The sequence below is a fragment of the Erythrolamprus reginae genome, chromosome 1 (genome assembly GCF_031021105.1).
Source record: "Erythrolamprus reginae isolate rEryReg1 chromosome 1, rEryReg1.hap1, whole genome shotgun sequence".
Taxonomy (NCBI): domain Eukaryota; kingdom Metazoa; phylum Chordata; class Lepidosauria; order Squamata; family Dipsadidae; genus Erythrolamprus; species Erythrolamprus reginae.
Window position 1 is genome coordinate 296,032,578 of NC_091950.1, and position 14,714 is coordinate 296,047,291.

The following is a 14,714-nucleotide window of genomic DNA, read 5'->3' on the forward strand; positions in this document are numbered from 1 at the left end:
AGAGAGTTAGAGCTGAAGAAGCTTTGACGTTGTTGAGACACAAAATGTTTTCAAAGGAAAAAAAGCCAAAATAGTCCAGTTGCCTTTAAGAAAAAATAACTTGGGGACATCCATTTTAAATCATGGCTGGCTGGCAAATGTTGATAATGAAAGAAAGTGAGTGTTACCACCACATTGTGAACTCTTTATATAAAACCCCTCTTGGAACTACAATCAGACATCTTGTCCGTTTAAGAAGAGCTTAATCATCATTGTGCTTTTATACAAATACAATGTTCCCTCGGTTTTCGCGGGTTCAAACTTTGCGAAAAGTCTATACCACGTTTTTTCAAAAATATTAATTAAAAAATGTTTCTTGGTTTTTTCCCCTATACCACGTTTTTCCCCGCCCAATAACGTCATATATCATCACCAAACTTTCATCCACCTTTAATAAATATTTTTTTTAAAATAAACTTTAATAAATAAACATGGTGAGTAATAATCTAAATGGTTGCTAAGGGAATGGGAAATTGTAATTTAGGGGTTTAAAGTGTTAAGGGAAGGCTTGTGATACTGTTCATAGCCAAAAATAGTGTATTTACTTCTGCATCTCTACTTCGCGGAAATTCGACTTTCGCAGGCGGTCTCGGAACACATCCCCCGTGAAAATCAAGGGAACACTGTAGTGCTTTTTTGTTTGATCATCCTTGCATATAATGATGTATTGTATGTATGATTTTGTAATCACTCAAGTCAATTTTTGAATTCCACAGAGATAAATGTAAAGTAAATTTAGTCCTTTTGCAGAAGAAAAAGTTTTCTCTGACTCCGATAGCATGTGCAGAAATTAAATTCAGGTGACCCTCAATTTCTGCCCAAATTTTAAATCCAGAGAAATAAGAAATGTAAACACACATTGAACTTTTTTTATAGGAAGCAAGTGTCAATAGTCAATAGTCTCGCCATACTGCATTGTCCCATTCTTTACTCTGTAACCTGCTAGTTTTCATCACTAGCAAATCTAATATCAGAAATTATATCTAATGTTTTTGGCTTGCTGCAATCAAGCTATTTTAATTCTTTCTAGTTCACCTATTTATAACTTTCTCTTTCCTCATTTCAATAGTTTACCTTCTCAGAAAGCTATTCTGCCGAATGTGACTATTTCAATAATTTTGCTTCATTTTTTTCACATGTTCATTTGTCAAAATGACTTTATCCTACTTCTAAGACCACCGTTCACCTCATAATAAGGGAAGGCAGTTTGTGAGAGTGTCTGCTTCTTTACCTGATATTTTAGGGTTCAAAGTTTGCAAAGGGGAAGGATATGATTTTTCAAATCTAAGGAGCTAAGGAACTATGTTATAGGTTCCTGAAATGTCTGAATTCAAATTGAAAGTAAATCCTAGAATTTCATTGCTGATTCTCTTTGAATATCATAATTCTAGTAAGAATATTCACTGTGAAAGTAATTCTCGATTTACAACATTGAGTGACAGCTCAAAGTTACAAAGTTGCACTGAAAAAAGTGACATGACTTTTTCAGTTATGATCATTTCAGCCTCCTCACAGTCACATGAGAAATAAGAAATTTAAACACACATTGAACTTTTTTTATATAGGAAGCAAGTGAGTGAGTTTTCTGAAGTCTCTTTGTACTGTATTGTCCAATTTTTTACCCTGTTTGGAAACTGAGGGTTGTAGTGTCCTCGGATCATGTGAACATCTTTTGTGACCTTCTGACTAAGTCAATCAGGAAGCCAGATTTAACAATAGCAAACTTAAGCACCGGGTTATTTACTTAACAGTTGTGATGATTCACTTAAGAACTATGGCATGAAAGGTTATAAAATGGGACAAAACTCATTTAACAAATGTCTCATTTAACAACTTACATTTTGGGCTCAATTGTGGTCATAAATTGAGGATTATCTGTATAGCTCCAATGCGGGGACAGGAATGTAGAAACAAAAAATGTTACATGAAATGATTTTATTTTATTTTCTGTCTTTATTTTTTTTAATTATCACTTTTTTTGGCCTTCATTCAAACATAGATATTCTGCAAGATTTTTGATGATAGTGGAGATATTAATTACCTTCTTGTATGATTTCCCCTCCCCCCCAAATTTACAGATTGGCCCAGATTTCTGGAATGCCCAGGTGTTTTGCCCTACAGGTCCACCCCATAGCTGAACCTGTTTAACTTCTGAGATCAGTCAGATGGAGAGGTGCCACCAACTGTGAAGGGGAAAAAGGAAGGACATTCAGGGAGAAGATTCTTGATCTCTTTCATTTTTGAAAGCCTCTTGAATAAATGTATCCCACTTAACAGATTAACAGAGTTGGAAGGGACCTTGCAGGTCATCTAATCCAGTGATTTTCAACCTTTTTTGAGCCACGGCACATTTTTTACATTTACGAAACCCTGGGGCACATTGATCGGGGGGAGGGTGGGGGCTAAAAAAAGTTTGGACAAAAAAATTATATATCTCTCTTCCTCCCTTTCGCTCTATTTCTCTCTTTCTCTGCCTTCCTTCTTTCTCTCTCCATCCCTCTTTCTTTCTCTTCCGTCCTTCCTCTCTTTTTTGTCTCTCCTTCACTACTTCCCTCTATGTCTTTCTCTCTCTCTCCTTCCCTCCCTCTCTTTCTCTCTCTAAATTGCTTTCTTTCTCTCTCTCTCTCTCTCTTGCTTTCTCTCTCTTGTTCTCTTTCTCTCTCTCGCTCTTTCTCTCTCTTGGTTTCTTTCTCTCTCTGAGCTTCGCGGCACACCTGACCATGTCTCATGGCACACTAGTGTACCGCGGCACACTGGTTGAAAAACACTGATCTAATCAACCCCTTTCCCCCAAGCAAGAGACCCTACATCTGCCTCTACCTAGGATCGAACTCACAAGCTCCTGATTGTGACACAAGAGCATTTACATGAAGAAGAAAAACAAAAAACCCACCTCTGTCGTCAGGCATGGGGGAATTGAAATTTTCCCTTCCCCCTAGGCTTATAGAAGTTATACATGGTATGTTTGTATGTATGATTGGTTCTTTAAATTGGGGTTTTTTAGAGTATTTTTAATATTAGATTTGTTTACATTGTCTTTTTTATTGTTGTTAGCCGCCCTGAGTCTGCAGAGAGAGGTGGCATACAAATTTAATAAATAAATAAATAAACAAACAAACAAACAAATAAATAAATAAATAAATAAATAATAGGCACCTGAATATATTTACAAAAAAGGCATTTTTTTACTCAGAATAATGAGAACTGGTGTGATACTATGTTTAGAGGGTAGGGCAAAAATCAGGGAGACCAAACTGTAAAAGTTTGGGTGATTTAGTGTCAGTTAAGTATCCCTCCACCAAATCTTTTTATAGTTGTTCAAAAGATTAGGCATAGTGATGACAGAATGACGGCAAAAAATCATCCTTGTGCTTTTCTTCCTGGAAAGGGAGAAGGAAAAATAAGTAATGTATGTCAGTTGTGTGAATGGGAGTGATTGATTTGTAATAAGTTTGGGTTTTAGCTTAATTAATTTTATAGTTAATTGGATTGAAGATGTTTTCATTGTTTTTTACATGTTGCAAGCCACCCTGAGTCCTCGGAGAGGGGCAGCATATAAACCAATCAATCAAACAAACAAATAATGCTTTCACCTTAGTATCTAATCAGTTATTTGATATCTGGTATCATCTAGATATACTGGATGATACCAAATATCAAATAATTGGATTACATAATGGGAGGAATAGTCACATACTGAGAGCATTCCTCCCAGAGTTTTTCAGTTGACACAAGCATCAGTTTTGGAAGTGATAATCCCGGATTTTTAGATTGTGGAAGACTGCCCTAATCTGAGGCTTTGGAGGTTTTCTTCTCCCTTTGGCTCTCTTATTTATTTATTTGTTTGTTTGTTTGTTTATTTATTTACTTACTTACTTACTTACTTACTTACTTACTTACTTACTTACTTACTTACTTACTTACTTATTTGATTTGTATGCCGCCCCTCTCCGTAGACTCGGGGCGGCTCACAACACGATAAAACAATATCTAATAATTCACAATTTAAAAATTTTTTAAAAAACCATTTTTAAGCAGACATACATACAAACATACCATACATAAATTGTATAGGCCCGGGGGAGATATCTCAATTCCCCCATGCCTGACGACAAAGGTGGGTTTTGAGGAGTTTACGAAAGGCAAGGAGGGTAGGGGCAGTTCTAATCTCTGGGGGGAGCTGGTTCCAGAGAGTCGGGGCCGCCACAGAGAAGGCTCTTCCCCTGGGGCCTGCCAACCGACATTGTTTAGTTGACAGGACCCGGAGAAGGCCCACTCTGTGGGACCTAATCGGTCGCTGGGATTCGTGCAGCAGAAGGCGGTCTCGGAGATATTTGAGGAGAAAGAAACTTGATGTTGCATAGCTGCAGAGATTTAGAATGCCTATGCAAGATTTAAATTACAATTGTATAACAGGGCTTTATTTAGGAAGTCTCACATTCAAAGTATAACAGGTTTGGTAATATAATCCTGTTTTGATTTTGACAGCCTTTAGTGTTTTGTTCTTCTAAGTCTATTGGTAACTAAGAATATTTTTCCTATTCACAGAGCAAGCTTTACATGGAAGGATTTAGAAGCCTAAAAGAAGGAGAACCAGTGGAATTTACTTTTAAGAAGTCTTCCAAAGGCCTTGAATCAATACGGGTAACAGGTCCAGGTGGGAGTCCCTGTTTAGGAAGTGAGAGACGACCCAAAGGAAAAACAGTACAGAAAAGAAAGCCAAAGGGAGATAGGTAATGGATTTACTAACTTTTTCTATATATGCACCTTTTCTGAACGTGTTTATTTGTATTTCTTAATTATTTGTGAATAAACGTGTGTATAAGATCCAGTTGATAGTAATGTCAATCTAGATATGTGAATTTCTTAATTTTGGAATTGACATACTTCTGAATTTTTGATTCATCCCAGTGATGCAAGTTTTATCTGCTTTAGATGAACAAAATGAGTTTTTCATATGTTCAGAAGCATACTCTCCATGATTATGATTTGCCCAGTGTCAGAGTTGAGTCCTTACAGTGCAAATGGTATATGAATGCGCTATATGTGTTTAAAAATTGAATGCTGCCCTTCAAAGTCAGCTTTCCCATGGTGGCTGTATGCATGTACTATATAAAATGTCTCATAGCTTGTTTAAATGTTTGCAGTAAATAGGTTCTGTACTCAGAAAAAGAAGAACTCAGAATATATATGTATATAAACACACACACATACATACATATATATACATATACTGTATATACACATATACATATATACGTGTGTATGCGTGTGTGTGCAGGTTTTGGCATGTATACACACACGCACACACCAAATACAAGCTGAATACACAAGCCCTTGCAGATGACCTTCACTCTGTCAAAGATCTTGGAATACTCATATGACATGATCTAAGTGCCAAAGGCTTCAAGAGTTGTTAACCTAATCTTAAGTAGCGTCTTATCCGGTAATATCACACTACAAACCAGAGTATACAAAACATTTGCCAGACCAATCCATGAAAACAGCCCATCTATCTGGAACCGACACCACATATCAGACATAAATACATTAGAAAGTGTCCAGAGATACTTGACTAGAAGAACCCTCCACTCCTCTACTCGCAACAGAAAACCAGACTTGAAATCCTGAGCTTAGAAAGCTTAGAACTATGTTGCCTTCAGCACGACCTAAGCATAGCTCATAAAATTATATGCTGCAATGTCCTTCCTGTCAACAACTACTTCAGCTGCAACCACAACAATACACAAGCTACAGATACAAACTCAAAGTGAACCGCACTAAACTTGACGATATAAAATATGACTTAGCAACAGGATCATACCTGATCCTGTGATTTCTTCCCCAAACCCCAGAAACTTTAACCTTAGACTGTCCACTGTTGACCTCACCCAATTTCTAAGAGGTCAGTAAGTAGTATGCATAAGCGTATATAAACAATGTTATATCTATGTATATTACAAATACATACTTGACAATATATGTATGTATGTATGTATGTATGCATGTATGTATGTATGTTTATATATAATGTGTGTATCTGAACATTTAATTGAAATTTGGTAATGATTTATACTCTGTATTTGTGATCCTCTAGTAATATCATAGGGACTTACATGATGCCATTGTGCTACAGAAATTGGAAGTCAACAACCTGCATATTATGACAAATATTTATTTATTTATTTATTTGTTTGTTTGTTTGTTTGTTTATTTATTTATTAAGTTTGTATGCCACCCCTTTCCATAGACTCAGGGCGGCTCACAACAGTAATAGAAAAACAATGTACAATACAAATCTAATAATTAAAACTAAAAACCCATAATTTAAAAAACATGCACACAACATACCATACATAAACAATATAGGCCTGGGGAAATTATCTCAGTTCTCCCATGCCTGATGGCAGAGGTGGGTTTTAAGGAGTTTACAAAAGACAGGGGGGGGCAGTTCTAATCTCAGGGGAAAGCTGGTTCCAGAGGGTTGGGGCTGCCACAGAGAAGGCTCTTCCCCTGGGACCCGCCAAACGACATTGTTTAGTCGATGGGACCTGGAGAAGGCCAACTCTGTGGGACCTAATCGGTCGCTGTGATTCGTATGTAGTCACTGATCATTCTGCTTTCTTGTTGCAATTTAAAATTTTCTTTTAATGTTATGCAGCAGGGTAATAACAAATCTTGTGAGTGAAAGTTAGGAACAGAGTTCTGCTGCCCTGGGCTTGCATGAATAAACAAGACTTACAGAGAAGGCTAAAAATTAGAAGATGTTGAAGACTGAACTGTAAATGTAGAAACACAATGGTATTATAAATTAAACATTTTTAAAAAATAAGATCCAGTAGTGATACTAAACGTATTTGCTTGAGATCTCATGGAGATATTTACTAAACCCTTTAATGATTGTCTTTACCACTTTCCTTTACAACACAATAACACTATGGTCTCTTGCAATAAGGAATTGTTCCTATATCTAAGACCAAAAAACATTTTGATTTAAGGAAAGGATATTTTCCAGGCTTTCTATCATGCAAAAAACACGACTGCAGTTAAACTTTTAAATGCTTTTATATTTTTAATTTATTTTTCACATTTATGAACTGTCCATCTCTCTCAAAGAGGGACATTTAAATACTTAGTTCCAATCATTACACTTTCGCACATTTGTTCTTGAGCTGCAGAGCATAACCCTGTGTTTAACCAAAAATTGTACAGCTACAGTATTCAGAATTCAGGGGCCTCCTGAGTCAATGTGTGATCAGATATGTCTTGTCTCAACTGAATAAAAGAAAATCTGTTTTGAATTATTATGCTTTACCCAGAAATTGGGCCAATCCAGCAAATGCTTCTAATCCATATTCAAAAATAAATTTATTTTATTTTTCTCAAAGCCAATTGATGCAGTGATTGATTGGTTGGAATAGGTTAGAAGACATTCACTTCTAGGTCCACCATCAGCCATGGAAACTCAATGGGTAATTTTCAGCCAGTGAATCTCACCAGGCTGTCCTACTTTGAAAAGGTGGGATATAAATTTAACAAGCAAAATAAATACATTTGCTGCTGAGCACATTTGCTTCCCATTTTTTCTATGAATCTATCTTCTTTTTATCCTGGTGGTCCAGAACTGTTTGCTGTGCTCAGCACCACTCAAAATGTGTATCACAAAACAGAATTAATGGCTGTTGAAATAGCACCTCAGCTTTAGATGAGAAGGGATTGAGAGCACTGTACTGTATTAGATTTCTGTCTGGATGAGGTATGAGAAATTTTAGGAAAGCATTATAACTAGTAGAGATGCTTAGTTTATATGACTTCCTCAATGCCACCCATGCATAAGTGCACTAGCGTGCCTTCCGTCTCCTGTTCTAATATTTATTTTTTAATTTTTTTTACTAGTATCATCTATATGAATATTATTATATCTTTACATATCCCCAATATGTACTTAACAAAACAAACAAACATACAAATAAATAAATAAAATAAAATAAAATGTTCATTGTTGTGACATTTAACTCAGCAAAATGGTGCAACATATAACAACAGTTTTTGAACCAAAGTATATTATGGGTTAATTTCTAGAATATAAATAAATAAAATAAAATAAAATAAATACTACATGGCATCATGTATCAGCCAGGGATAGTGTCCTATATCATCCTGGTTATGTCAACTGGGTGAGGCTTGCTTGAGTAGGCAATTTGCTGCACACAACCTCTGCATGACTGTATCTCTACATCTCACTCTTTTTTGTTTTGTTAGACAATACATCATCATAAGAGGGGTTAGTAAAAGGGTAACAATCTGGAGAAGAAATCCTTGCAATCCTTGAGGCAACGTGGGAGGGGGTTTGGGGCAAAAACCTGTGATACTTATGTTGAAAAGGGAAGGAAGACCGCCCAATCAAAATAACAAAAATAATGACTAAAAAACATAGGGCATTTCCCAATAAGCTGTGGGCAACCAAGTCAAAGGCCTTCCCACCAAGATCCTAAAGTATCAATTTTCAAATCAGAGGCCAAATTATTTAAAATATTGAGCTGGTCATTCCTGGGCTTTGGCCCATGACTCTGCACATGCACAGAAAATGAGGGGTGGGCAGGTATGCGCGTGCCCCTGCAACCCCCTCCTGAGCATTTCAGTAGGGCCGCAAATGGCTCCCCTTTACTGACCTAGGAGTATGTTCCAGATGATGGTATGCATGTTGGCTGTTGCTCCACCTGGGCGCCAGATGATGGAATTATCGACAAGTCATTGCGGGATGCTAAGATATCTGACTGCCTTTCCAGTGTTTATTGCTATTTGCACAGTTTTCCAAGCAGCAAAAAGTATAAAAGAGCAACAGCATATTACTGGTGAATTCTCCTCACCAATCCTTAAGAACATCCTGTTGATGCAAACTAGATGAGATCCTGTACCAGCCAGGAATAGTGTCTTACTTCATCTTGGCAATGTGAACAGGGTGAGATCATATAGGTATGCGAGACCTGCTTATAAGGTAGGCAGATTGCTGCATGCGACCTCTGCATAACTTCTATGCCTGCTCATTATAGAGAGAAAAGATGTTAGAAAAAATGGATTGGGAGGAAGAAGAGTCTTTTTTCTATTCAGCATTATACCAATTAGGAGCAGCTACACACACCATATTGTATTGTTGGGGGGGAGGTGTTGGTTTTAATTTATATGCAAACTTTCAATCTTAGTTTATTTTCTCCTCACATGCCAGAATAAAAATCTCTAGTTTATAACTGACTTTTTATAGATTGAGTTTCTGATATGTATTTAGCATTAAATAATCAATCTCTTAAGCAGGCTGAGGAGCAATTATTATGCATCATTATATAGATACTAATTATACATATTAGTGCATGTGCTTATTGACTGTTAATCAGTATTCTTGGTAAACAAGAATTAATATTATCATTTAATATTAATTTTAATAGTTCTGCAAAGTTGATTTTGACACTAAAAATAATGGATGATTTATGGCTTATAGGTAATACAGTGGTACCTCATGATATGAACCCCTCATCTTACGAACAACCCGAGATATGAACCCAGGGTTCAGAAAATTTTTGCTTCTTCTTACGAACTTTTTTCTTCTTACAAACCCGCCGCCACCGCCGAGAAGCCCCGCCGCCCAGCTGTCACTTTTTGAAACAGCCGGGGGGCTTCCCAGCAGCCTCCTGAACCTGAACGCCAAACCCGAACTTCCAGGTACGGCATTCGGGAGGCCGCCGAGAAGCCCCCCAACTGTTTTAAAAGGTGACAGCCAGGCAGCGGGGCTTCCCAGTGGCCTCCTGAATGCCGAACCCGGAAGTTCGACAAAAGTTCGGGTTCAGGAGGCTGCTGGGAAGCCCCACCGCCCGGCTGTCACCTTCTAAAACAGCCGGGTGGGCTTCCCAGCAGCCTCCCGAACGCCGAACGCCAAACCCAAACTTTCGGGTTCGGCTTTCGGGAGGCCACCGAGAAGCCCCCCCCCCGGTCTGTTTTAGAAGGTGACAGCCAGGCGGCGGGGCTTCCCAGCGGCCTCCCGAACCCAAACTTTTGCCGAACTTCCGGGTTCGGCGTTTTTTTGCGGGTTTTTTTTTTGTTGTTGTTGCATGGATTAATTGACTTTACATTGTTTCCTATGGGAAACAATGTTTCGTCTTACGAACCTCCCCCGGGAACCAATTAGGTTCGTAAGACGAGGTATTACTGTATTTATAGATTGCATTAATACAAAGTGGCACACGGAGCCATATCTACTGGCACATAAATCATTGCCCTAGCTCAGCTCCAACATGCATGTGTGTGTCGACCAGCTGATTTTTGGCTTGCACAGAGGCTCTTGGAGGGTATTATTGGCTTCCAGAGAGCCTCCGAGGAGTTTGGGGGAGGGTGTTTTGACTCTCTTCCAGCTCCAGGGAGCCTTTGGAGCCTGGAGACAGCAAAACACAAGCTGACTGGGCCCAGCAGAATTTGGGAAACAGGCCGTTTCCAGTCTCCAGAAGGCCTCGGGGGGGGGGGGCAGGGGAAGCTATTTTCGCCCTCCCCAGGCATTGAATTATGGGGGTAGCACTTGTGCATGCACAATAGCACTCATGCATGTTCTTTCGGTATCCGAGAAAAAAAAGGTTTGCATCACTGCCTTATACTGTAGTTGGTCTTCATTAATTTGTGTTTTTAAATTTGTTTTGGTTCTCAGTGAATTCTCCCTTTTTTCAAATATCATACTTATGAAAAAGTTATTTAAATTGAGTTATTCTTAAAAGGGACTCACTTAATGTAGCAGAATTGACTAGATCTAGCTTTAGTTTTGGTCATTTTAAAGCCAGTTAATTTCCTTCAAGTTCAGAGAGTTGGAACTGTAACAAATCCACATATGCTTTCATTTCCTTGCTGTCAATTAATGCCCAAGCTGCTTTGCTTTTTAGTGTGATGAATTGCTGCTTAATTGATATGAGAGGGTTAAATTGGTTTGTGCCTTGAACGCTTGATTTCATTCTTAAGGAACTTATCTTTTCCCCTTGGTATTAAGAGTTTAAGGAAAGGCATTTTATTAGCATGTGCACCAGACAGGCCACCATTCATCTCTCCTTAGCAGCTGCAAAATGTATGTTAATACAGATAATTCAGTATTTGGAATTTTTATTTTTCTGCCTGCATGTGCGTTAAAACAGGCATCTTGCTCTAGAATCCAAGGAGCAAGAAGGGAATTTTTCATTGGGTAGAAGGAGTCTTTAGAAGACTGCAAGCTGTATTTTCTCCTTTGGAGAAAAGAATAGTAGAATAAAACAAATAATCATAATTTTTGGAAGCAGATCCCCAAATCCTGCATAATCAATCACTCATGTCTGCAACTTAAGGATCATTAAAGGCTGCCTGGGTATTGCCAAGCCCCACCCCCAATTCACCAATAGAGCTCAGTGGGTGGCCTAGATGCCAGTTCCCTATTTATCAAGCTGCTGACTTACTTCAAAATGTTACACTCGCTTTAGCTCCAAAGGAGATAAACTTAAGAGCAAATGCATTATTTCTGCACTTTAAAGTCACTAAGTTAATTTTTTTAGATGATCCTTGGGCTTTTTTAAAAAAATAAAAGTTTAAAAAATCTGGAAGTCCTTATTACTTTTTCTGAGTCATTTTGGGATTGCGGTCACTGTGTTTTGAAGCTATGCTTGTTTTTATGCCCATAACCCTTAGGAAAGAGGTTGGATATTATTAAAGATTTTCCTCTTTTTAGCAAGTTAGGTAGGAATCTTATTGGATTGGTGCACATTTTTTAACAAAAGAAACAAATGTTTGGAAATTTACTGTATGGAAGTAACCCAATTTATAGCTGAATACTTTAATTAACCTTAATGGGTAAAAGAAAACTAATACAGTATATTGTACTCTGGAAGTAGTTTTAAAGGTTCATTTATGTACATATATGTCACCATTGTATCCTTCTAATGCTGGTATCCACTCAGAAAAACTAACGAGAATTCATTTATGTACATATATGTGACCATTGTATCCTTCTAATGCTGGTATCCACTCAGAAAAACTAATGAGAATTGAAACTAATGTATCGTTTAAAAATGAAAAAGTAGCTTACAAAGTAACTGAAATAATATAAACTAATGTTTCCAATTTCTGTTCCTCTCCAAAGGAGTTATTTGAGTTTACTTTTAATGAACAAATTATAATACTATGCAAGTCATTTAAAACACATTTAAAACTATGAATGATTCGTCACATTTATGTAAATATAATGGCTTTGTTCTATCTTAAGACTTGTTTGGTCAGATTTATGAATTTGCTGTTTAGTAGCTTCTATTGTAGAAGAGAAATCTTTCAGGCATTAATTGGTAGTCCAGATATTCTGCAGCCTGTCTCTTCTAACCCCTGACCTCTGTTCCTACAAGGTCAACATCTTAGGGCAGGAGATTAAGATAGTTTCAAGACTGGAATATAGCCGCAGAGGGAGGGGGGAATAGCACATTTTGTTTGGAAATAGTCTCCAAACAAAATTTTAAGAAATAATTTCAGACTAATAAACTAATTATCAGAATAAATTTTCAAAAATTCCATACAAATTGAGATAGTTTTAGATTATTAGCAGCAGCATAAAGAGGATTTTCTGTGTGAGAGATAGTGTGTGGGGAGGTGAGAGAGAGAGAGAGAGAGAGAGAGAGAGAGATGGGCAATATAGTTAGGAATCTGGTCTTGCAACTTCTTGTTAACTAATTATTTTCCCTGTCATTAGCTGTAGCAGTAACACTAGTCCCTACATTTCCAGGGGTTCTCAAGATTGTGGGCTGTAATTGCTTAAATGTCTAATAATTAAACTCCAGGTTCCTTAACCTTCTTGCTGCCATACAAATGCTTTTTGTGTAATCCTGGTATTTTTAAGAAACATTTTTCATGAGCAACATGGGGAAAAACAATGCCCGCTTTTCTGTAGAAATTAAAAATTAAAAATAATTGTTCACCCAGCAGTGTAATTATGTTTAAGACATTTTCAGCAATTGTGTGTGTATGAATACACATCAGCATGTCAGATGAGGTTGTAAAAATCTGATGCAAACAATCAAGCTCCTTTTTACATATCTTAAGCATGAATAAAATATATTCTAGTTTTTGATAACTAAATAGGCAAATTATATGCAAAAATGTATCTTTTTTTCTATCTCTCGAAATTTGAATGATATAATTATAGTGTACAATGGCTTGCCTGCTGAAATGTTTGGAAATTATTATAAGTTACATAAATTAAAGCTGATCTCTTGTGCACATTAAATATATCTGTCATAATGTTGCTAAATAGCCCTTGGGAAGCTGCTGTTTCCCTACAGACTTCCTGTTTCCCTCTGATTTGCAATATAGTGTGATGAAGACAGTTGGAAGCCTTTCAAGAGAATTACAAGGATTAATGCAATAAGATACATAAAGTGATCTGAATTCTTGGAATGTTCCTTACATTTCCTCTTTTGCTGTAAGTAGAAATATTTGTGTTAGTCTCACCATGTGGTGAAAAGCCAATTAAATAGAGCAGAATTACATGGTATAATGGAATACGTCAAGTCTTACAAAATAAATACATTTTATAAATAACTGTAAACAGCGACCTTTTAAAAATTCCTAATTAAATCAAGCTTCAGTTTTTGTATGCACCTTTCCTGAGCTAACAGATATTACAGTATTAGTTTCTGCAACAACAAATGTCCATGGGTTTGATAGTGGTCATAATCTGATAAAAATATAAGCAGCAGAGCTTCCATTATTAAAAGGAATAAAAAAAGCACCAGAGAATTCTGAAAATATACAAATTTATATCATAGAACCTAATGCCAATATGCCATTCCTGGAGTCTAGAAAAAAGTTTGCAGTAGGTGTAATAAAACATTGGGTGATTTTTCCAGCATAGTTAGATTATATTTTTAAAGTAGCCACTTCCCTTCTTGTTAATTCTTCTTCTTCTTTTTTAAGAAAAAGTCTCTTAAAAGTTGCTATTCATAAATAGGTCATGGGTTTTGTTTAAAAGAATTTAATATGTTTGTGTTACATTTGGATTTAACTTTAAATCAAGGTATTTTTTAAAAGAAATCATTATGATAATTGAAGTACTGTTTTTCTTAACAAACTTTCCACTGTATGGTCCTCATTAGTTTATCCTAAATCTCTTTTTCAAGGTGTCTTTAAAGAAGCTGATTCAGTCAAGTTATCAAAATGAGGTTACATGTTCTTCAAATATTTGGGGGGTTTTCCCCCAATAATCTGGGGTGACTTGTTTTTGTTATGAGAGATGTATGGAAAGTAAGAGATTAGCTAGATTTGACCATTTCTACTTTGCGTAATGTTAATATCTTTCCACTGAGGTTTATAAAATGTTAAACTCTTAAAAATTGTTTCAGAAAGATTTTTAAAGGGGCTTAGGGCTTAAAACTAAAACCTAAGCATGACAAAAATTTGAAGATTATTTGTGAAATTGCAGAATGGCTTAAATATATATTTTTTACAATATATACTGTAAATTTCAGCTTTTGTTCACATAATTTTGTACTATTTTTGAAATGTCAATTTGCCTTTCTTATGCCACTTACTTGGGCATTTTAATTTAGGAAAGGGGGCAAGTAAAACCATTTTGCTTGATTTTGATGAATTGGCCCTTTTTTTTGCTTGATTTTGGTGATACAGTTCTATTC

The 14,714-nt window shown here is 36.6% G+C and overlaps 1 protein-coding gene across 4 annotated transcripts in view; it reads left to right on the forward strand.

The window, feature by feature from the left end:
- Positions 1–14,714, forward strand: part of LIN28B (lin-28 homolog B) — a 97,648-nt gene that overhangs the window by 57,746 nt on the left and 25,188 nt on the right. For all 4 annotated transcript variants that reach the window (XM_070733277.1, XM_070733279.1, XM_070733278.1 and 1 more), the window contains one exon: positions 4,588–4,772. In XM_070733277.1, the coding sequence (XP_070589378.1) occupies positions 4,588–4,772 (185 nt within the window). The remainder of the gene's footprint in view (positions 1–4,587; positions 4,773–14,714) is intronic.